At 43.0% G+C, this 23,111-nt stretch overlaps 1 protein-coding gene across 2 annotated transcripts in view; it reads left to right on the forward strand.

The window, feature by feature from the left end:
* The first annotated feature begins 642 nt into the window (after positions 1-642).
* The window catches only part of LOC111228745 (myomegalin-like), a 36,377-nt gene continuing 13,908 nt past the window's right edge, over positions 643-23,111 (forward strand). The window contains exons 1-20 of one of the 2 annotated variants that reach the window (XM_022754763.1): positions 643-1,165; positions 6,964-7,040; positions 9,412-9,535; positions 9,626-9,783; positions 9,874-10,030; positions 10,628-10,681; positions 18,222-18,359; positions 18,461-18,580; positions 18,691-18,783; positions 18,898-19,122; positions 19,209-19,367; positions 19,466-19,567; positions 20,161-20,298; positions 20,508-20,687; positions 20,995-21,189; positions 21,283-21,465; positions 21,540-21,656; positions 21,745-21,825; positions 21,956-22,062; positions 22,171-22,313. In XM_022754763.1, coding sequence (XP_022610484.1) covers positions 1,025-1,165; positions 6,964-7,040; positions 9,412-9,535; positions 9,626-9,783; positions 9,874-10,030; positions 10,628-10,681; positions 18,222-18,359; positions 18,461-18,580; positions 18,691-18,783; positions 18,898-19,122; positions 19,209-19,367; positions 19,466-19,567; positions 20,161-20,298; positions 20,508-20,687; positions 20,995-21,189; positions 21,283-21,465; positions 21,540-21,656; positions 21,745-21,825; positions 21,956-22,062; positions 22,171-22,313 — 2,692 coding nt within the window. In that variant the 5' untranslated portion in view covers positions 643-1,024. Of the gene's footprint in view, positions 1,166-6,963; positions 7,041-9,411; positions 9,536-9,625; positions 9,784-9,873; positions 10,031-10,627; positions 10,682-15,438; positions 16,820-18,221; positions 18,360-18,460; positions 18,581-18,690; positions 18,784-18,897; positions 19,123-19,208; positions 19,368-19,465; positions 19,568-20,160; positions 20,299-20,507; positions 20,688-20,994; positions 21,190-21,282; positions 21,466-21,539; positions 21,657-21,744; positions 21,826-21,955; positions 22,063-22,170; positions 22,314-23,111 lie in introns of those variants that run through there. The other variant, XM_022754762.1, reaches the window with a different exon arrangement.

Below are 23,111 nucleotides of genomic sequence, written 5' to 3' on the forward strand. Positions count from 1 at the left end.
TCTGCAGAGATAAGGCTACACAGAAAATCCATTATTTGTCATGAGAGCGGTATTAATTAGAGATTAGAGTTCAGAGGGTTGAAGCGGTTAAGCTTAGCAATAGACTACTATTTTGGTTGTACTTATCATACCTTTTAAATGTTTTTTCTTGTTTCCTAAATCAAGTGTTTCCGTGTTCGATAAACTTGTGTAAAGTGTATCAGCATTGGCATGGCGTCTGGTGTGGACAGACTCAGCTGTTCTCTCAATAGGGATCGACCTCCAGGCTCAAAAATATGTTGAAAAGGGGAAAGGAAGTGGTTAAACTGGAGAAATGAAATTTACCTTTAATATAATATCTGAAAGGAAGCAGAAAAGGACACAAAGGGACTGTCATTTAACCCCCTACCTTCACTTCATCTTCACTTCATGTCTATCTTCCTTTCGACAGCTCTGTTTTGCAGAGGGGTGAGATTTCCCTTCATATCACAAGTGCCTGTGAGCCCTCAGCCTTTTACCTCCCCTCTTCTCCTCCCCCTCCTCCACCTCCTCTCCCCTTCCACCCATCTCCCATGGCAGTCTGGGATTCCAGGGATGTCTCCTCCAGTAAAATAAGCTCCTGTCCCGTCCCCTAGTAGACCAGATCACACCATGGAGCTGAAATGGCTGCATCTCTGACAGCCCGGGCTGCAGAGTAGCCCTCTGCACTGCAAAGGCCCCGTTAGACTCTAGTGTGTGTGTGCGTGTGTGCGGGTGTGGGTGTGTGTATGAGTGTGGTTTTGTAGATGGTATCCCAATGGCCTGTTAGAGGCTGGGATGCCACTTTGTAAATAATTAGGCTTTTTCAGGTATAGCATTATGCTCATTAGGAGAAGGAGCTAGCATGTCTAACGGTTACCGGACTCTATCACAAGGACATATCTTGACAGTTGCTGTCCTTTAATATGGACTCTGTATTCACCCAGGATACAGAGAGGTCGAAGACGACTGTTCATTTCTGACCTATAACGGACATGTCAAGCAGTGTCGGTGCTCTTTGACGGTCATGTCTAACGGTTACCGTACTTTGTCACAGCACCTGAATGACCTGAAGAAGGAGAACTTCAGCCTCAAGCTCCGCATCTACTTCCTGGAGGAGAGGATACAGCAGAAGTACGAGGAGAGCAGTGAGGATGTCTACCGCACGGTGAGTAGGGCAGCTCTCTATGAGTATGAGGAAATGAATTGGGATCTGTTTGACTCCTGATGTGTGGGACTATGAGTGGTTGCTCTTCAGGGGCCAAGGGTCATTTCATTAAAAGAAATGATCAGCACCAATTGATTTTTGCTTTATTGACAGATTTGGTGCTGAGTAGGTAATCAAAAGAGATGATTTGTGCCTTCAACAATGGTATTAGATGATTGTTATCAGGATAGTCTTGAAGAGTTGCTTTACTGAGCCACTTCCACTGTTTGTTGACCCAGCTGTCGCACTGACCTGGTTGAGGTGATGTGACCTGCCATGTGTTTGTTTTACCAAGTGCTTGTGTTTAGATATGACTACCATGTGAAGGACTACACATTAACTAGTTTTTTGCTCAGGAACCTTTAAGTGATGCAGCTTGCGTGTGTGCCTGTCTGTCAGCTGTCCAGTGGGACCTCTGTTTTGCTGTGTATTGTTGTCTTATACTGGGATTTGTGAAGATTTTATGTGGTTTAGTTAGACAAACTAAATTTAGGCTCACCCCACAGCCCAGAGATACTTTAGATTAAACTGCAGCTGCAGAGATATAGAGACTTAGTGGGGTATACCTGTGGACCTATAATGGAATCTCAGCAATAGGCCAGTGATAAAAAATAAAAGGGGGAAAAAACTAAAATTACAAACCAAATGTGTCAGTGGCACCGTGAAAAATGTGATATCAAATGCAGAACAGAATGTTATTTTTCTGTACTTGGTTTTCCAAGTACAGTTGGATGCACTGAGCCGATACACCAGATCAATATTGCTGCTGATACTGACCTTATTTAGCCGATCAGGTATTGGCCAGGGCGTGACTGATCCACATTCAATACAATATAATATTCTGTGTTTCCACTCTCACGAGGCCAGTGCTGTGATACCGCATTGGCCTCATGTTACTTTATTTAAAGATAATTCAAATAATTCTCCATAGTGAGGTGTGCATATTTGTATTGAGAACAAAGAGAACACTGATATTGGATCAGTGATTTACAGAATACCTTGAGTTGAGGTATTTGAATTGGTATTAGGGGAGAAGAAGCTGGATTGGTTTATTTATCAAATAGTTCCTGATTTAAATTTTAAGAATGCCAATTTGCAATTGTATTTTTATTGCAGTAAAGTTCTTCTATAGCTGCTTGTGTTTAGACAACATTAGATATTTGAGCACTTTTGTAAAATCAGAAAAGGGTGTTTTTTTCCAATAAACATTTATGTTCTTCAAAGTAAATTATAGCCCCATAGATGACCTCATAACACATAATGTTCCTTACTTAAACCTTTGGGGAAAAGTCAATCACACAGTATAACACAGAGCACTGATGTAACAAATCAGGCTCCCTAAGGTATCTGAACCAGGAGAGACGAACCAGGCAAATGTTCGGCATCCCTGATCGCCCCACATATTGGCATATTTTGCAGTGACAACTATAAAGCCCCTTAAACCTCCCATAAAGGCCTGTACTGTGCACCAATGCTTGACCAAGTCCAGTTATGCTCCTTGTCTGCTTTATGTTGTTGAACATCTTTGGGCTTTGGATTGTTGCTCAGACAAAACAAGAAATTCAAAGATGTCGCTTTGAACTCTCTTAGAACTTATTATGGGATATGTTTTTCATATTTACTAGATTACACAATTAAACGATTAATCAAAAACATAAACAAAAGAAAAAGTGATGATGAAAATAATCATATGTTAAAATGGCAACATTTTTAAACTATTTCTCTCTTCCTCAGAGTCTCGTAGTTCACCTTTTATATGCATGCACTGTGCTCTGTTTGTTTCTAAGTCCCTCTACACTCCTCTGTATGTGTGCGTGCAAAGTGAGCACCTACAGTAAGGTGACCCAGCTCAGCTGGTGCCTGTTTGCATGAGGCAGTCGGCATTTGAAACTTGTCTCTCTCTTCCTCTCATCATTCCAAATCCCTTGTGATCATCAACGACTCTTTGATATGAGAAAATGAAATGGCTGCTTGAGCCAGCTGAACAAGACCTGAGTGTCCAGGCACTTATCCTCCACAATTACTGCATACCAGCAGTGACTGGGTAAACTGATCCCACGACATACAGACATGCAACTGGAGTTTAATCCTTGTGCTTGACAATCCCTCACTCTGTTTGGCTAAAGGTTCATCAGTCTAATCACTTTTTTATTGGAGCCTAAATCTTTGCACTGTAGATGTTATCAGACCTGAGCAGCTCGGGTACATAGTGATCTCTCTCAGAGCTTGAGAGACTCTATTTATAGAGCAGGTTTGAGTACACTGATTTATTTATCACATGTATTCATATGAGTGTCCATATGACATGAGAGGCACTGTGTTACACGTGTTTGTGTGTTTCTCTTCACTGTATGGTTTGTTATATTGGTCTTTTTTATAAAGCATTTAATTTCAGTAATGTTAGTTCATAAATACACTTTATGATTTAGCCATATTATTTGATATGAATTGTAAGTAAATACATATTTAACATCTTGTGCTGAAAGAATTGCAGTGTTGCCTGCAACTGATGATCATTTACACAGAATAACCTATTGATTATTTTTCAGTTTAATTTATTGTTTAATCTATAAAATATCAAGAAATACTGATAAATGCCCATCACAAGTTCTCAGAATTCAGGATAACATCTTCATATGTTTTGTTTTGTCCTACTACCAGTCAATTTACTGTGTAAAACAGAGAAAACCTGCAGGGTTTTACATTTGAGAAGCTGGAACATGTGAATGTTTGATATTTTTGCTTTAAAAATGACAGTTATCAAGATACTACCAGATGTAAATCTTTAGTACGAGTCAAAACAGCATGAGCAGGATCGCCATGAACCTAAATCATAATACCTGTCAGTAGTGTTAGTGATAAGTCATCATAACATTGCAGGTGTGTTTGTTTTATGTGTGATGGTCCTGTCCATGTAGCCGTCTCCCTTTTCTCTCACTGAATGGTTATAAGTGGATCTGTTGCTGAGGGCTGACGGGTCAGGAGGGGCTAGAATAGCAGGTGCACTGTGATGGGCGTCTATATTTAGAGCTGTTTTCAAGTGTCTCTCTTACTGTAAACCATGTTGACACACACAGTGTGTGGTGCATTATGTATTGTTAGAGCATGTAGGCAAATCACTTGCCATCATTAGCTATTCAGAGCATATGTGTGATCATATGTTGCATTAATTATAGCTGCTGCTGCATCACTTAGCATCATAAGAGTGGAATGCTTTGTTGGAGATGAATTGGACAGAGTAACATTAATGATCAATATAAGCAGAGAATATGCAGAGTCTCAAATAGTCTTAATTTCAGTCTGTTAACATACAAAACATTAAATCCAGTTATTAGGGATGTTTTTTAAGATCTTGTCCCTTAAAATGAATTTCTGTTGTTATATTTTTACTTTCACAACATTAAAACTATGCTCAGTCCAAAAAGTATTACTAACTCTGTAGTACTGCAACTGCAGTTATACTGACAAGTAGTTTCTCGATTGACTGATGAATAGTTTTCTCTATAAGATGTCAGAAAACTGTGAAAAAGGTCCATCATCCAGTTCTCCAAGTCCTCGTATTGAAGAAGCTGCAACCAGTGACTAGTTGGAGATTAGTTTAAAAAAATAAATAAATAAGCAATCAAAATATAATGATGATCAAAATACAGTAGTTTCCTAGTTATTGTTGTAGCTTGACAGTTCTTTCCACGATATCTTATAGAAACAGCAATTTATTTTATCATGTATGAAAATGAAAAGTAAAATCGTGATATCATATTTACAAGTTGCAGTTTTATTCATGAATATTTTGTCAGTCTGACTCCAGCATGACTGCTGTGTACTCTGGTCACATGCAAGATGAATGTGTACATGTGTGTGTTGGTGCCTGGAATATGTTCACGGGTAGGTTTCAAGCTACGAGAGTAGGTACACGTGTAGCCCAGCTCTCTGAGTGTTATCGACATACAGTACATACACACATAAAGCTCTCTGCAAGGGACAGGGGAGTGTCAACAAGCTTGGACATGCACGAAGAGGCACTGAAACATTTCTGAAAGAGAAATGGAGAAAGGAAAAGGCAGGAAAGGAGAGACAGAATGACGGAGGGACAGAGAGGCAGCTAAACCAAGATGATGGACAAGAGAAAGTGGACGATCTGTTGAAATTAATGAGAGCCGAGCTGCAGTGATAATGGCGATAAAAACCGCTGAGACCAATTATCTGATCTGAGTCCAGCAGACAGATAAACTGTCCTCTCTCTCCTGTCTGAGGTCAGAATGGAAGGAATGAACCCCCACCATTCCCGCTGTTTAAATCCTCTGTCCCATAGCCCAGTTTAAGAGCCCTGATTGTCCCTAAAATGTCCCCCGTGGTCCCCCAGCAGGTAAACAAACTGGAGTTTAGCCTTTGGCCCCGGTGGTGAGTATCTGAGCCGCCCTGAATTCTCCAGCTCTAAATATACCAGCCATGACAGCACGGTCAGATGTTCTGTACTAATGACACACAACACCCACCAGCCCTTATTCACACAGCAGAGACAGAGGGATCAGGGTGTGATGGAGAGATGTAATGACTGAGGAGACTTGGGGGGGGGGGGGGCATGACACAGTAGTGCTTGAGATGTGATGAAGAGAGGGAGGATTGAAGAGATTCAGACAAACCCAGTGAATATATAAGAAATGAAATGTAGTGATACAAACCCCCAGAATCCGTCATCTTTTTTCATATCTTGAATTTTTAATTGAACCTCAATTAGACACACTCTACACAAAGATTTTCACCTGATATAAATACAGCATGATTGTAAAATAGATTGAGTGGTCCTTTGTTTCTGCATAAATGACAAGATTTGCTATGAGTCCAATGTATGTGGTTTGGTGTGGGCATGTTTAGTGTGTAAGGTGAGGAATCTTAAATAAAACTTTTATTTTTGTGTTTTCACAACATCACAGACATACTGAAATTATTTAAAAGGTCCCAAACTTTGTAATCTTTGCAGTGACTTGATGAATTTTGTTACTTCCATTGGGAATATCATTGGCCATACCCTCAGGTGTTTCCCGTGTTGGCCTCTGTACACATCATAGAGCTTGAGTCCTGAGAGGAAAAGACCTGTGTGGGCGAACCATAGGTGTGTAGGGGTTTTACAATTCAAATAGTTGTATGTCAGTTAAGACATCTGACAGCACTGCACACCCAGTCCTTACCAATTTTACCATTTCAGGCTCATAAATAATTACTAGGTGACAATTTACAGAAATTTCCTAGAGATATTAGAAAGCCTCTGTAAATCACAATTGCTGTTTGTGTTTGGAAGCTCCATGCCCAATGTGGTAGCTACTGTATATTGACAACCTAAGTAATTCATGTTTGCCTACAGAGTGTTTGTTTTGAGAAAAAAATGCTTCTTCATTAAGTCTGCCACAGTTAGCGAATGTGAAAACAAAGATTTGTTGTTTTTTGTAAAAGGTTGAAAAGTTATAAAGACTGAAATAACATCTGAAAACCGACTTTCATTCTTATGTCAAGTTTCACATGGGGTGATCAATCATTTTAACAGCATATGATACTATTCATCATTCTTTATTCACAGCTACAAATTACCACTAACCGACTGCAGAATTCTGTTGTACAAATGATCATTTATCTGTTGCTGAGATTTTATGCTGGTGGGGAACACAAACTGTGATGATGATGATGATGATGATGATGATGATGATGATGATGATGATGATGGTGATGGACTGGCTGACCTCACTGCTCGTCATCTTTTGCAGAATATCGAGCTGAAGGTGGAAGTAGAGAGCTTGAAGCAGGAGCTCCAGGAGAAACAGCAGCTTCTGGACAAAGCCCTGTAAGTCCTCAAATATTAATCTTAAATATATTGTTGTGAACTTCCAACCCTTAAGTTAAGACTTCCTAGTCTGTAAGTGTGACAGGCAGGTATCAACTTCCCAGCTTCATTAAAATAGTCTACGGAAACAGCCTGTGTAATTGCATCCAGTTATTTTAATGTTTTCTTTGGCCACATAGACAGTTCAATATAGTATATAGTGTGTATTAGTGGGCAGCTACACAAGTTGCTCCTGTGGAGTTAGACACTGACAACACAGATGAATCCTCTAGTGTCAGACCTCCGTGTGTTTATGTGTGGTTGTGCACCTCCATCTATGGATGTTGGCTGCAGAGGAGTAAGTGAGTCCCTGCTAGAGATTATCTCTGATTCTCTACATGGTCCTGTCTTAACGGGTGGTAACACCTCATATCTCTAACAGCTCATATGTCGTGCAGCAGCTGATAGAGGCAACACACACACAAACACACAATGGAGTTACATAAACCTTCATGTATAGGCGAATGCAGTGTAAACACCTAACATGTTAGAATAGTCCTGGTTAGGATTGTTGTATAAATGCTGTATGAAAAGACTGATATTGTCAGTGTGGCATACCGATGAGAGAGACCACGTTTTCAGTTTTCAGGGTTCCTGCTTTCTTATTGTGGTACTTGTTTGCCCCTTTTTGACACTCTTAATCCCTTAAAACAGATGTTCACCTCCTCCTGCAGGGCTTCTCTTGCCCCAGGGCGGAGCTTGCTGCAGGGCTTCAGTAGAATGTATTGGCTCTGCACTACCTTGATTTGGCATATGATAGAGAGAGAATCTCTCTGCTGCTGAAATCGTCAGAGATGCTGCTTTAAAGGTCATGGTTGTTGACCTTTAAATTGGTATGGATCATCACTGGCCAGCTGCTGGTGCTCTTGGAAAGGATAAATTGGATCTTATTACTCGTCTCTATTTTTGTTGCTGTTGTTGCTCCCTCTCTGCCCATCCTTTACTTTCGTATTGTTACGGATAAATGTGATTTGAAAAGCTGTCAGTGATAGCAGAGATAATTCTGACAGTTAAGCCAGTTATTATTGCATGACTTTGATTCTGCTGCCTTCTTGGCCAACAATAATGCTGCTTTATATTTTATTTCTACAGTGCATATTTTGTGCTGTGCTTGTTGCCACAGAATTGCATGGCCAGTGTCAAAGGTAAATGGTAATCTAACTGCACAGCCCCAGCCCTGTGTTTTGAGGATCATCCTGATTGCCAGAAATTAGAAAAAAATTTTGGAAAAACACATCATAAAAATATATGTAACAGTGTTTGTCTGATCTTAAAGCACAGTTGTCAACAGATTCTTGCTAGTTGAAATTGTATACGTGTGATATTTTGGGGCATTTTTGCCATTATCCCGTCAGTACAGTGAGAGAGACAGGAAATTCAGGGATAGAGAGAGGGGATGATGCGCAGCAAAGACCCGCAGGTTGGACTCGAACCCATGGCCGCTGCGGTTAGGGTAAGCCTATGTGGTACGCGCTTTACTAGGTGAGCCAGCGATGCGCCCTCTAAACTGTATATGTTTTTACTGTATCCTCTGCCTCTGAGTTCTTGCAGAAGCAGTGATATAGGCTGAAGGTCTTATCCACTACACAAAAAGGACACTTGTCCAAGAGACAGACATTTGCATTACTCAGACTGGTTCAAAATATCCCAGTTATTTGAGCTGTTGCATGTGGTGGACAGAGTTAAAAACGTATGTAGAGAGGGTCCAGAACAGGACTCATGGCGACAGAGTGGCGTGTGCCATTCTGGGAGCAGGAATTCTGTCATAGGGTCCTTGACTGACTAAGTGATATAGACAGATGCTTGTGCAGTTGGGGGCCAAAGGAGTGAGGAAAACACTTGAGTCATGAGCCACACGTGGTTGTAGAAGAACACAAAGGATGTGTGTGTGAGAGAAATTTCATATTTCAGAATAAAGTCTAAAATATCCATGTTTCATGCACACAAAACTTTCCCAGTTCAGTTCATTGTTTTACCACAAACACATTTGTCAGTTAATCTTCACATCTGTGACTCAAGCCTCTGGTTGGACTCAGTGCTGCTGCCACAGTCGAGGTTACTGTCAGAAGGAAAAAGGATCCTAATTGAATCCATGACTGTATAAACATCAGATCATGTGAACATCACTGCATGTTATTATTAATTATGACAATAAAAGTCTACACCACGGGTGGGGCACATACTTAATCTGCGCTATAAGTGGAAGTTGTTGGGTATCCCATGAGCACCGTAGCCGACAGGAAAGTGATGACATCATATTATTTCTTGGTTGTCTCCATCATGTCCTAATGCTGACCCTCTGACTACACTTGTGTGTCTTGCTCTTTGACAGCACAACAGCAGAGAGCTTGACCAATCACAATGAGGCAGAGCTGCAGAGACGGTGTCAGGAGAGACAGCAGGAAATCGATCACATGCAGCAAGTGCTTGAGACCAAGATTCAGCTCCTGCAGGAGGTTGGGCCTCTTACACCTTCAGGTATCTAAACTGACACAAAGGTGTCTCAGATTTACAAATGATAACAGCTCCGCTCTGTGTGTTTCCAGGAGGCCCAGCTAGCACGCAGTGAGGCTGAGCGGATGGCGTCGCTGGCTGGATCACACTCCCATGCCTCCCTCCTCTCCCTAGACACCCCCATGGAGGACATCCCAGAGGACGAGAGGCCTCTGAGCATCCTGTCCCCATCGAAGACCAACAAAGACAGGTGCACAAAAAAAATCTCCTCAACCATGAGCAACACCAAACGAAATCCATCTCCAAGTGGCACTGACTGACCATGTCTGTCTGTGTTCAGGTTAATAGAGGAGCTGACTAAAGAGCTTCGCTCCAAAGAGGCACTCATTACAGAGCTGAGCGGAGAGAAGACGACCCTGACATTCAGGGTGGGAGAGCTGGAGGGACAGGTTCAGGAGCTGTCTTCATCTCTGCTGCAGAAGGACAAGGATGTGGAGGTATGTGGCCTTTTATTTCTGCTTTGAATGACAACTAACATTGAAACTCTGCAGCTGAGTTGTAGGAAATTGGTTCTCAAACTTCGCTATGTCCTTCCTCTAATCTGAGGTAAAGTTTAGGAACCCTTCAGTGAATGTCTTTCTTTAAGCTATTTCTCCCTTATGTATGTAGAGTCAGCCCCTTTACAATTGATACTGTCCTTCTATTATTACTGCATTCCTCTGGACCACCATGTTGTTTCTGGCCAGACTTCTATTCCTGAAATGAGGTTCCTGAAGCAGCATATGTGACATTCCTCAGCCTTATTTTAACAGCTATTCACGTAGGTCACAAGAACAGTTTGCACACACAAACTACTACTTTAACAAACACAGACACTGATGTATGCAGATGCATCAGTATGCAAGTATTAGTAGTACGCATTTAAGCACACTAAAAAAAAAAAAATTCATATGTCAGTTTGGGTTTATTTATTCACTTTCCTGTTGCTGTGTGCATTCCATTCCTCCATTAAGTTTAAGGTTGAAAATAATGATTGATTTTTCAGTTCCTATGTTGGTTCGTACAGTAGGTTTATAGTCTTCTCTGTTACACAGTTCTATCAGGAGGAACTGGGTCGAGAGAGGCTGCGCATCGAACAGGAGATGCAGGTAGGTGCATCGCATTAATGCATAAATTTGAGCTCCTCAGTTTGGTATTTAAAACGTTAGTTTATTAGCCTTCACATGTCATTATACAGTTCTCCACTGAGTGTCAGAGTAGCATCACTACATTGTTGAAGTCAGACTGCCTCCTCATGGAGAAGTGACACATAGCATTTTCACACAAGAGCTGACAACTGTAGATTAAATATGACGCATATTTGAATAATTTAATTTAGTTTGTTGTTTCACAGAAATTACCTGCAGTAAAAGAAAGATGGAAATATGAAAACTCACAACATGACCAACACAATATCATTTACAGTAAAATAAACAGTAAGGTTGTGGTACGGAATTAAGCAACTTCATCTAAATTGGACCAAACAGAAGAAAGCACAGTATTAAAAATATTTTCTGAAAGTTATTCTGTCTCTGCAGAGTGTTTTGTGCAGAAATCAACAGAACAAAATCAATACAACTACTGTGCAGAATAAGAGAACAGAGCATCATTATACCATAGCTGAAAGAACTGACTATTAACAAGGGCATGGTAAAAAGTAAACAGTCAGTGAAACATCCTGCAGTGAAGTTAAACTCTGTTCATCTTTGTGCAATCAAATCCTGAACACATGGATGCAAGGGACATAACGCAAAAAGAACTATGTGGTAATTAAAGCCACAGTGGATGGAAAGTTATGTGTGGCTTGCTTTGAAAGTACAGTCCATCTTACAGAGGATTCGTCTCATCACACAAAGTGCCAGAATCTCATTACATTTACAGGCTTTAGCTGCGCTGACATCCCCAAGGACACATTACTCCTCTGATACGTAATGAAACTACAAATGGAGAGGGAGCATTATCTTGACAACAGCTCTCTCCACCCAGAATAAATCCCTACCATTTATTAGTCTTTTAAATTAATATAACATAACAACAGCCATAGCATGACCTGTGCAGTGCTGGTTCTTGTTATTTGGCAACAGCCTGAATGTGTGAATGAATGTTTTTGTTGCAAATATATTTGATGCTTGGTGAGTTTCTCTCAAACAGTGTTTTCGTTTGTCAAGGTGCTGCTGCAGGCGTTTTAACTTGTAAATCAGTTTTGGATGAAGGATGCAAATGTACTGGGCAGACAGGCTCTCTGCTCAGATTTCACACTGGATGCATGTGTGTGTGGAAGTGTGCATGTGTGCCTCTGTTAGAGCTCACAAATCTGAGCACCATGTTCAATGATGAACAACTACACTGTATGTGCAAAACATTGGGTCACTATGGTAACAGTGGGCTAGTGTATAATAAGCTTTATAGTATCATTTACAAATGATATGACACTTTTTGTGTTGGAGTATTTACTGTATGTACATAAGAAAAGACATAGCCTTAACATGAGTATAATATGAGACAACACTTGTGTTTTTTGATGCCTGAATCGGAACCACATGTGTGTCGAAATACTTGTTGTTGTGTCAGTGCAGAGGACAATTTGACTTTGCAAAATCAATCAAAGGGAAGTGACAGTTGTTTGTTGGGTAAGTGGTGTATGTGTGTGAGAACTGAATGAATATGCTGTTATGTGTATGCCATTGCTTCCATGTTTAGAAAACTTATTTTTGCACTTAACAATTTAGAAAACACTGGTGGAATATTGCTATATCAAAAATGCTTTGCAATATATTGTAGCTTTAAATGACACCTAGTGCCTTTTGCTTCAATGAAATGATTCAAAATGTGGACTTTGGCAAAGTTCTGCAGCAGTGAGAGAAACGGTCCTACACACAGATCAGAAGAGATCTTGTGAGGATCATTGTAACTGGGGTTTTGCGCGTGCATGTGTGTGTGCGCGCACATTCCCATGAGGTGCCTTCTTTCATATGTGCATGTGTGCATGCAGGCATCTCGCTAGTTAGCAGTTTAGCGGCTCTGGTTTCAGCCAGGTTGTTGATAGGTCAGGTCGAACTTTGAGTGATCTGCAACCCTGACACTGATATCAAGTTGTGTTGTTTCAGACGGACACCCGCCACAAGAGCTCTTAATTAGTTCCCCAGGCACCTCAGCCATTTAGATCAAATCTATGTCTAGGGAGAAAGGAGGAGGCGGGAAAAAGTATAAAATGAAACTTCTTAACTCAATCATTTCCAGGGTTTCTGTTCCAAGGATAATTTGTAGTAATCGGTGCACTGTAAACAGCTAAGTTGTTTATGTTTTTACATTTGTTTGTATTTATGAACATTACATTTCGAAAAATAAAATGGAACATTCACAATTACTTAACATACAAATATAACATAGAAATATCACATGTCTAGGCTTATTCAGCTGCATCCTTCACACATGTGTTGTTGGCTGTCTACATCCTTCTGAAAACATCTGATTTCAGAGAAGTCCAGACCAGTAATTAACCTTTAAATAATCAGCAATGAAGGACCTGCATGCATACTCCCAAAACTGTGACTCACACATTAATGTGGATGTGCAGGATCACACTGTGCCCTGAAGCAAAGGAACTGCTTTCAGGATGAAAGTACATCCATGGTCAACAGGGGATTTTTTTTTCACTGCGTGTCTGTTTGGAAGTCACAGCATGGCAGCATGACCATCTGTCTGTCTGCCCTCGGGAAAACAAAAATTGTGGTTGCCGCAGAGGCAAACTTGCGCAGTCAAATGCATCAGAAAGGCCTTTTTGTTTGACCATCACAGTGAAACCATTGTTGATATATGTGCACCACGGCAAAAAGAAACACTAATGATCTTGTAGCAAGAACATGTTTTGACACTCGGTGTTCATCTTTGGAAAATTACACTGGTCTGTTGAGGGCGCTATTAATAGACCAAAACTAACAGACCAGTATGGTTAAACCTTAAATTATTACGTCTTCAGAATGTTTGATTGCACTTTTATTACCTAATGGAGGACAGGGAGCACTTGTAACAGCAATTATGTAGCTGCAACCAATATTTGTTTGTTCATTTATATATGATAACTGACTCAAACCATTTATTGATTATCTAAACATTAATCTGTCAAGCACTGACTCTCTGATGCTGCCAGTAAGATAATGACCTCTATTCAAAGTTTGTCCTTATATCTTTACATCACCACACAGCAGCCGTCATCTTACTAACTGGTTTTAAGGCTCACAATCTCATGATTAGTATAGAAAACATCCTAACTCCACAGAGCCTCTTGGCTCGGCCTGATAAAGTCCAAAACCCAATGATATTCAGCTTATAAAACAGAGAAAGGCAAAAAATCTTGTGCCGGATAAGTGACTTAAATAATTAATTGATTATGAAAATAGTTGGCAATTAATTTCCTGTCAAGTGACTAATCATTTAATCCACCAATAGTTTCAGCATTAGTTTGTATAAATTATTTTATATACAGTACAGTTTAAACTCAAATACTGGAATATAGAAACTGGTTCAAGTCAACCCTTAGGCTGTGTGTGTGTGTGTGTGTGTGTGTGTGTGTGTGTGTGTGTGTGTGTGTGTGTGTGTGTGTGTGTGTGTGTGTGTGTCTGTCCATTTGATTTAATTTATCACAGAATAGGATATTAAAAAAAGAGAATTATTACACATATACTTACATGGTAAACCTCGTAGAACAACACTACTGTATTATCGTGTCAATAAAGAAATAGAATTTGAAAAAAAAAATAAAACGGTATAGAATAGAGTCTATGTTGCACTCAGTTGTATTTAATTTTACAGAGCGTCACTAATGTTAACATGCTACTGAGCATTTCACCTGTTCAGTCAGGCGAGCGAGCAGAGCTTAGTAAACCGGACCGGGGGAAGTAACTGACTGCCAGGGTACATTACTCCGTCTCTTTCACATTAAACCTTAAATAAAGCGGATATTCGCTGGTTTTACGTTTATTCGTGTGTTTCTTAATGAAACTCGTCGTTATGAATCGGAATCATTGTGGCTATTAAACCGTGAGCACCCCTATTTGACTGCATCCGGCGGCTTCTCTACCCCCCTCTTCCCTGAATGGTGCACTCCGCCGCTGCAGGTCTAGTTCAGGCAGCCACCGCGTTATCAGCCCGGAGGATCTCCGACCGCACGGAGGAGCGAATCTGATGTGCGCGTGTCTCCTTCACGAGCTGTCGGTAACAGCTCTGAAATGAATGAGGAGTCCATTCCTCCGAACACGGACACCGGGGAAAGAATCAGATGACTGTCCTGGGACGCCTGTTACTGTTCCGTGTCCGTGTAAAAGGGCAGCGGATTATTACCGATACCCGGTCGTAATGAACCTGATGGCGCGTGCGGTGCGGCTCGTGTGTCCGTGACAGCCGAGGGATGGTGCAGAGGAGCGTGAGGTGCTGTCGGGACATGCTAATCACACAGTATACGGATAAATACTGCATCTGTTTGACTAGACTTCAACATCTGTGGGGGTGTACGCCATATTCCCGATGCACCTGCACCTCCAGCAAATGAACGGTGATCCTGAGCTGATGGAAATCTTTACATGATAGTTACAGTATCTGTTAATCTGCTTTTACCTCACCGTTTTCAGTGCTGCCAAGAACCACATGTGCAACCATTCTCTACAAGCCTGGACGACTGCTTCTTCTTTTCTACCTCATCTCATTTCTCTTTAAGCCATTGAATTTAATGCCATTGTGTGGACTGGTGCCATGAAGAGCTTTACACTATATCAGATGCAGAAGGCTTTTTATTGTAATATGTGCTTAGTCTGATGCAGCTTGAATGTCAAATTCATCATAAGGATCCAGGTGTCCTCATGTTAGAACAAATAAGAAATTCTACCACTGCTATATGATTATAAACCTGTGGAATGCTTGATCTCAAGATGAAGGAGACGTGTCGCATCTGTGGCCGGGAGCTCTGCGGTAACCAAAGGCGATGGATCTTCCACCCCACTGCCAAACTCAACCTGCATGTGCTGCTGTCTCATGCTTTGGGGCAAGAGCTGACCCGGGATGGCAGAGGAGAGTTCGCCTGCTCCAAGTGCACCTTCATGCTGGACCGCATGTACCGCTTCGACACAGTCATCGCCCGTGTGGAGGCCCTGTCTATCGAAAGGCTGCAGAGGCTCCTGCAGGAGAAACATCGGCTGAGGCAGTGCATTGGTGGGCTGTACCGGAAAACAAATTCAGAAGAGGGTGCAGGGACGATCAGTGGAGGCAATGAAGGACCAGGAGATGGTATGGTGGACATCTCAGGTCTCACTCATGCAAAGTACTGTGCCCTGCTCCAGGATGATCTGGTCTACTCTTTGTATGAGTCCTGGGCTGACGACAGCCTGGACTGTCACCATCACCACCACCCTCAGTGTCCTGTGGGTCCAGGGTCAGAGGTTACAGTTGCCGGCTCACAGCGTTGTGTGCACAGCACTCCCAGGAGGTGTCGAGGATGTTCCTACTGGCGGGTGGCAGACTCAGATTACGAAGCTGTTTGTAAGGTGCCCAGGAAGTTGGCACGGAGTATTTCCTGTGGGCCATCAACCAGATATTCAGCCAGTGTCATCGGAGGTAGTGTGATTGGAGGAATAGGAGGTGTTGGAGAGGGAGACAGAAAAAATGTAGAAGATTCAGAAGAACCCCCCTCCTCTCTAACTCTGGTCCCTGGTTCTCGGGAACCCTCAAGGACATCAGACAGTGATCGCACCCTGGCTGGACGAGCCAGCTCCAGCCCCTCTATAGCATCCCTGGAGACAGCTGAGGAATACATCCAGCCTGGAGCCATAACAGATGGTCCAATGAGATCCCCCAGGGACGCCATAGATGACCGGATATCTGACTCCCTCTCTGAGGAGCACATGGGAGCCCCGCATGGCCAAGGCTCACCTGGGCTCAGCCTCCCCCTGGCCCTCTGCTTGCTCCAAAGCTATGCCGTCTACCGGCCAGTCCAGAGCCTTAAGGGGAGCAAGCTGCCAGTGCTGCTCAGACGGAGCTCCAGTAATGGAAGCAGTAGGCTGGGCTTCCCTGATCCTGTCCTGGGAATGTTGTATGGAACTCCAGATGGAGAAAGAGACAACAACATGCTGACACCTGAGCTGGAGACCCCTCTGATCAGGCTGGATGCCAGGATGGATCAGGGTCTGAACCTGACTGACATGGAGGATCTATTAGAAGATTTGTACAAAGAGTATCCTCCCCCACCTCCCCACCAGGTATAAATCTTGATGAGGATGGTGATGGTGCTGAATACAAATTTTCACTACTCAAGGATGATGAAACTTGTAGTGAATTTTGCCTATGCACTGCAAATCAGCAATATCTGCAGTGAACCACCCCAACAGGCTTTGATGTTTGACATACAAACAGTGCAGCCTGTCTGCAAAACGATTATTCTCACCACTTTTTTTAGCTTAATTAGCCACATAATCCAGCTGTCAGTCACCTAAATCCTCCCCATGGCCTCTACTACAAGCTTTTATGCTCAGGAGGATGTGAACTACAGTGGTGTGTGCGTGTGTGTGTCTTCTGCTTAGTTTTCCATGTGTGGGAATACATTACATGAGCAGTCAGGTGTGGGTTAGAGGTGACACACGACATGGCCTAATTACCTGGTGTGTGTGGGCACATACAAGGAGGTCATTATTCATTTCGATGAAATAGAAAATAAGATTATAGAGTGAAAACAGACATTTTTCACAATTTATTGAGTGTAAAATATCTTTAAATTTAAAACCAGCATTTTAATATCTATTTGAAGATGAAGCTACACAGTGACTTCTGTGTAGCTGGTAATACTCTGAAGCATGAACACAGCCTGCAGACAGATGAGTCGCAGCACACGATTTTCTGCACCACTATGCGAAAACAAGTGTGTGCTCAGTATTTGCGTCTATTAAAAAGCTGACTTCTTCAAAATAATAATCGGCTTTGATAGCTTTTGGATTTGCCATTGAATGAGATGTTCCTGCTTAATTGGAGTGTGTGATCTCGGTTCCCGTGGCTGCTGACTGAAGTAGGTTAGATGTGGGGAGACATTAAGATAGAGTGACTCCACCACTGGCCTATTTTCACTCAGAGCCCTTGAGGCAAAAGTGATCCACGCAATGTCAGACCACCCTGTCATCTCAGTACTGGTTGGCTACTACAGTAACGCCATTTAAGTAAGTTAACTTTAGCATTTCTATTAGGAAAAAATTACTAAAGTAAAATTCTGAATATATAATCTCAGCTTCATGAAACCATGTCAGTGTATCATGGTAATAGCCTTCCTTTAGTTTGTGAAAGTTGGAATTATTCATACACTGGTTATGTAAAGATAATGGTAGCACAGAACAATTTGGACACACTCATTCATGCAGATGATCACACAGCACTCCGGAGGCTCTATCCTTGTATCAGCTTTTTTACAAAGTACACACATGAATGAGCAGAGTCTCTAAATGTTGTTCACATATAGTGTTACATAATCTGCTGTGGAAGTTATGCAGCCTTCAGCCTCTGTATTTTTCATGTATTCTGAGACTAAAAAATATCTTATATATATATATACACGTATATCTTCTTAAAAAATAATGCAGCTACTCTTCTCTTCTTACTTTATTGTCTTTAATACAGAGTCTCGTTGAGGAGCAGCAAAGTCAGCTGAACCAGTACGAGTGTGCGGCCGGTCAGTGTGTCAGCGAGCTGCAGAAGGCCCAGCTCCAGGTCCAGTCCCTGCAGGTCAAGATCCACGAGAGCGAGGCCAACAATATGGTAAAGACACATAAAATGCCTCATTACAGGTGGATATGTTTGATACAAGCACACCTGAGACCTGATGACAGCCTAACAGTCATCTCTGTCTACGTCTGCAGAAGCTGCAGGAGAAGCTGAATGAGATGGAGTGTGAGCTGCGTTCTCTCCGCCAGGAATCTCAAAGTCAGGAAAGAACCATTCAGGGCCTCACAGAGTCTATTAGCACAAAAGACAGTGAGGTGTGTGTGTTTTTGTTTCCTGCATTAAGTAGTGAATTAACAAAGGTCAGCCAACATGAGAGGATATCTGTTGAGAATGTCCTCAAACATATGATTCATTCTGCTTTAAGGCCCAGGAGCTGTACCAGATGATTGAAGGACAAAACACCACTCTGTGTAAGCTGCGAGAAATGGCCCACCGCAACCAGTTCACTCAGAGCAAGGTGAGGACTTATGCACATATAGCGGTGCAAACCCTGATCCAGAACCCTCCTTTTGATAGTGAGAAATATTGTCTTCAGGCTGATGACCTTGATCTGTGGTCATTCCTTCTCCAGGCTCCAGAGGGGGTCAGTGAGTCCTTGACGCTTGCACAGCTTCAGGGCGAGCTGGTGGGGGTGCAGAGCTCCCTGTTCTCCCTTGGTCTGGAGCTAGAGGCCAGCCAGAGGAGTCTGAGACAGAGCCAGAGGCAAGGAGACGACCTGGTGAGGTTCAAGGACAGACTGAACTCTGATCTGCAGGAGGCACTGCAGCACAGGGAGGTCACAGAAAAACACAACCAGGTTAGTGTGTTTGTGAATCTGTGAGCGCGAGAAAATCAAACATTTAGAGGCAGAAGCATGTGTAACCTCTCATCTCTGTGCTGCAGGACCTGCGCTGTGCCCTTCAGAAAGCTCGCTCTGAGCTTCAGGCTAAAGACGCAGCTCTGAAGGAGAGCGACGCAGAGAAGCACAGTGTGCTGCAGGAAAAAGAGAGAAGCATCGCACAGCTCAAACGCTCTCTGCAGGACAAGGAGCAACAGTTACAGGTAATACACACAACCCTGCACACTGTGCATACATACACTATGTAGATACACAGATATGCACACATGCTTAGATGTCTTAAAAATCGTTACATCTGTAGGAGTACTCGGACATGTTGGAATCAGCAGGAAGCTCCAAACCAAGAGATGCCCTGCTGGAGAAACTGAGAGAGCGTATTAAAGATAGAGACAGAGCTCTGGAGGTAAAACACAAACACACACATTCATATACATGCCAGTCACAGAAATGACTGGCAGCGTGGTGTAAATAGTGAGTGGATGGAAAAATGCTCTTAATACTAAAGGCTACCCTTCTCAAATACTGTTTCATGTGGATCAGTGTTACTATACACTATACAAAAACTATGTGATTCATGGAGCAGTCATGGGAGTCTTGCAGGGAAAATGAATTAGAAAAGAGCCAAGAATGCATTTATTTAGTATGCAAAATCCCTCAAAAACCAGTAGTTCAGCGTAAAATTCCACCACCAGTAAACTAAAAGATCTTGATGGGAGGTGTGTTGGACAGATGAGAGGGAAAATGCTATTTTATAATAAAATGAACCATGTAAAGAGTCTTCATCTTCAGTTGCAGGAGATGCTCCCCAACAAAAATGTTAACTTCATAACCTGAATTTAATTAGTTTGTAAGTAAAAAGACCTTTTCAAAACTGCATATTGGCCCCTTTTTTGCTGTCAGCTACAGAGCTGAACACAGTATAGAACATGATAAATGTCACAGCTGCGGGCGCCCAGAATAGCAACAGTGTGATTTATCCCCCTTCACTGTCTGCAGCACTCCATCGATGACAAGTTTCGCTGTCTGGAGGATCGCGAGGGCCAGGTGAGGAGGCTGCAGCTGGCCCTCAGGGAGAAGGAACGAGACCTGGAGAGACTGCGCTGCATCCTGTCCAACAACGAAGAGACCATCACGGTACGCTCATTACACACAGTGCAATGATATCAGATCAGTTTATACTAATGCAGTGGAATTATCTGATCTGGAAAGGCCAGGTGGGAGTCATTTTGCCCACAGAATCAGGTCAGAGGTCCATCAGCAACTCCAAAACAATAAATATACATTCTAGATATATGCACTTGAGGTATTATATTTTGCTTTTTGTGTGTGATTGTGACCATCAGAGTCTGGACAGCTTGGTGCGAGGCAAAGAGCTGGAGCTGGAGCAAGCGGCAGAGGCCTACAGGAACCTCCAGTGGCTGAAGCAGCAGAGTGAGGAGAAGGAGAGAAACACCCTGAGAGAGAAAGACACCATCATCAACCAGCTACAGGCAGCCCTGCAGAGCCGCAGCCAGGAGACACAGGTAACACACACACACATGCACACACACACGCACACCGTTTTATGCTTTTATTATCATGGCTTCTGTTTGCTGTGTAATTTTCAAAGCTTTGGAAAAACAGCCCTGGTCGGCAAACCTGTGTGTTCACTTTCACAAACACAACAGGTGTGCTGATGCAGCCTTTTTCTGGGTGTATGTTGCTTTGTGTGTCTGTGTCTGTGTCTGTGTGTCTGTCTGTGTGTCTGTCTGTGTGTCTGTCTGTCTATCTGTCTGTCTATCTGTCTGTCTGTCTGTCTGTCTGTCTGTCTGTCTGTCTGTGTGTGTACAGGATCTGACAGCCGCCCTTGTTGCCAGAGTTCAGGCCGGCCCCACTGAGGTTGTGGAGGAGCTGAAGGCTCGGCTGGCACTGAAAGAGAAGCTGTTCCAGGAGCTGCTGTCAGACCGCAGCCGCCAGTCTAATGAACATCAAACACAGGTCCAGGATCTGCTCAGCACTCTCAGCTCCAAAGACCAGTATCTGCAGGTAGGCCCATGTTGCTGGTACATGCAACTGATAGATTGTACGCAACGAAAATAAGTTGAAAAGCCTTCAGTTTCTTCACTCTGTCTCTCTCAGGACTACTCCTACAGGCTGTCCTTGGTGGTTAGTGAGCGCACACACCAGCTGCAGGAGCTACGCAAACAGCTGGCGTTGAGAGAACAAGAGCTGAGCGAGCTGAGGCGGGACAAGGAGAGGGAGATGGGAGGAGAGACAGCACATCTGCAGAGTCTGCTCAAAGAGAAGGAAGCCTTTATCAAGGTATCTGTCCATGATTGTATTCCCATGCTCTGTGTCCAGTACACCTGATCTTCACAGTATACTTTATTCATTAGGAGCTGATGCAGGGCCAGGAAGAGGCGATGCAGCTGTCTTCTAAAGAGAGTGAGGCAGAGATGAAGGCTGTCCAGGAGGAGCTGCAGCTGGTACTGAAGAAGGAAAAGGAGGCTCAGGTATCTGTGTGCATGATCAATTAAAACAATCCTTGTGTGTTTTTTTTTTATATCTTACAAGTTATAGCTTTGTGTCCTCTCCCTGCAGAAGGAGCTCTCTGTTCTGCGTTCGTCTTTGGCTCACCAGCAGGTCGATCGAGTTGCCCCAAAAGACAGCACAAATCACCAAGTAGGATTTTCCTTCATTCCAAACCAATGTGACAATATTCAGGGGTTTGAATGACTTAAGAATTATGCACTTAATGTATATCTTCACCCCCCCACCCCCACCCCCCATCGTACCTGCCAATCTGGTCTAGTGCGTGCTGGAGCAGCTTGTGTCAGAGTACAACAAGCTGAATGACGCCCTGAGGGCAGAGAAGAGATTGTACCAAAATCTCATGCAAATTCACACCAAGAGTGACAGGTAGGGAAGCTGCACCCAGCCCAGTTCCCTGTGAATACAGTAAGTTGCAGTTTTTAATTGCTCTTGCCCTAAAGACACTTCTTTGTTCTCCTCCTCTCCGCCTCGCAGCAGCTCAGAGAAGATCCAGGCCCTCCACACTGAGCTAGACTCGGTTCAGGCACTCCGCGGACAGCTGGAGGAGGTCCTGGCCAGGACCCGTAACATGGCCCTGGTGCTGGACAGGGCTGCTAAACGGCAGCCTGACTTTGGAGGTGGGGATGGGCAGGGTCCAGCCTCCAGGGCTGCAGTGGGCACTGTCACTAATGCTCCGTGATGCTCTGTCTGACCACAGCTCGACTGAGTTACACTCACACTCTTTATGTGAGATGAAGCTGCCCGTAGCAACTGATGGTCAGTTTAATCCTAAAGTGAACATGATAAAGCACAATCTGCTCAGAGTATGAATCAAAATCAAAAATCTGACCCTCAGTCTGCAGGAAGCTTCGTCCAGATGGCACAAGCACTACTCACAGTGGCAGCTGCCTGTTCAGATTAACCTTAATGGTATGAAGTGGCAACGTGCAACTCAAGAGTCTTATTTATTAATAGATTTCATGAGTGTGGTGTGAATATGTTGTTCTATTGTTTCATGAAAACTGCCTGCGTATTTCTTTGCAGTGCGACTGTTGTTGTATTGCCATTTCTGTGTACTGTCTCTCACCGGTGTCACTCTTCCAGCCTTACTGTCACAGTGAAGTTACGTCTTGTGGAGAAACTCAAGCTCATGCCTTACAGTGAAACGTCTCACCATCCATCATTTGTTTTATATCATCTGTTCGTGAACAGGATGTGCACACTTAACAAGGCCCAAGATACAAATCCAAACAAAAGATGGCCAAGTCGTTCCCCTCAGTTCAGCTTAACCTTGGATTGCTTTCATACTCGCTTTTATACTGTAGACCTGCTCTGCTGTAGTTACATTTTAGTCTGACAGATATGCATGAAACATATAGTCAGCCGCATTAGATATAAGGCGCTAGGTGCCTGCTGATTACTTCAAAGTAACGTTA

This window comes from Seriola dumerili, unplaced genomic scaffold (assembly GCF_002260705.1).
Source record: "Seriola dumerili isolate Sdu_G_001 unplaced genomic scaffold, Sdu_1.0 BDQW01000226.1, whole genome shotgun sequence".
Classification (NCBI taxonomy): domain Eukaryota; kingdom Metazoa; phylum Chordata; class Actinopteri; order Carangiformes; family Carangidae; genus Seriola; species Seriola dumerili.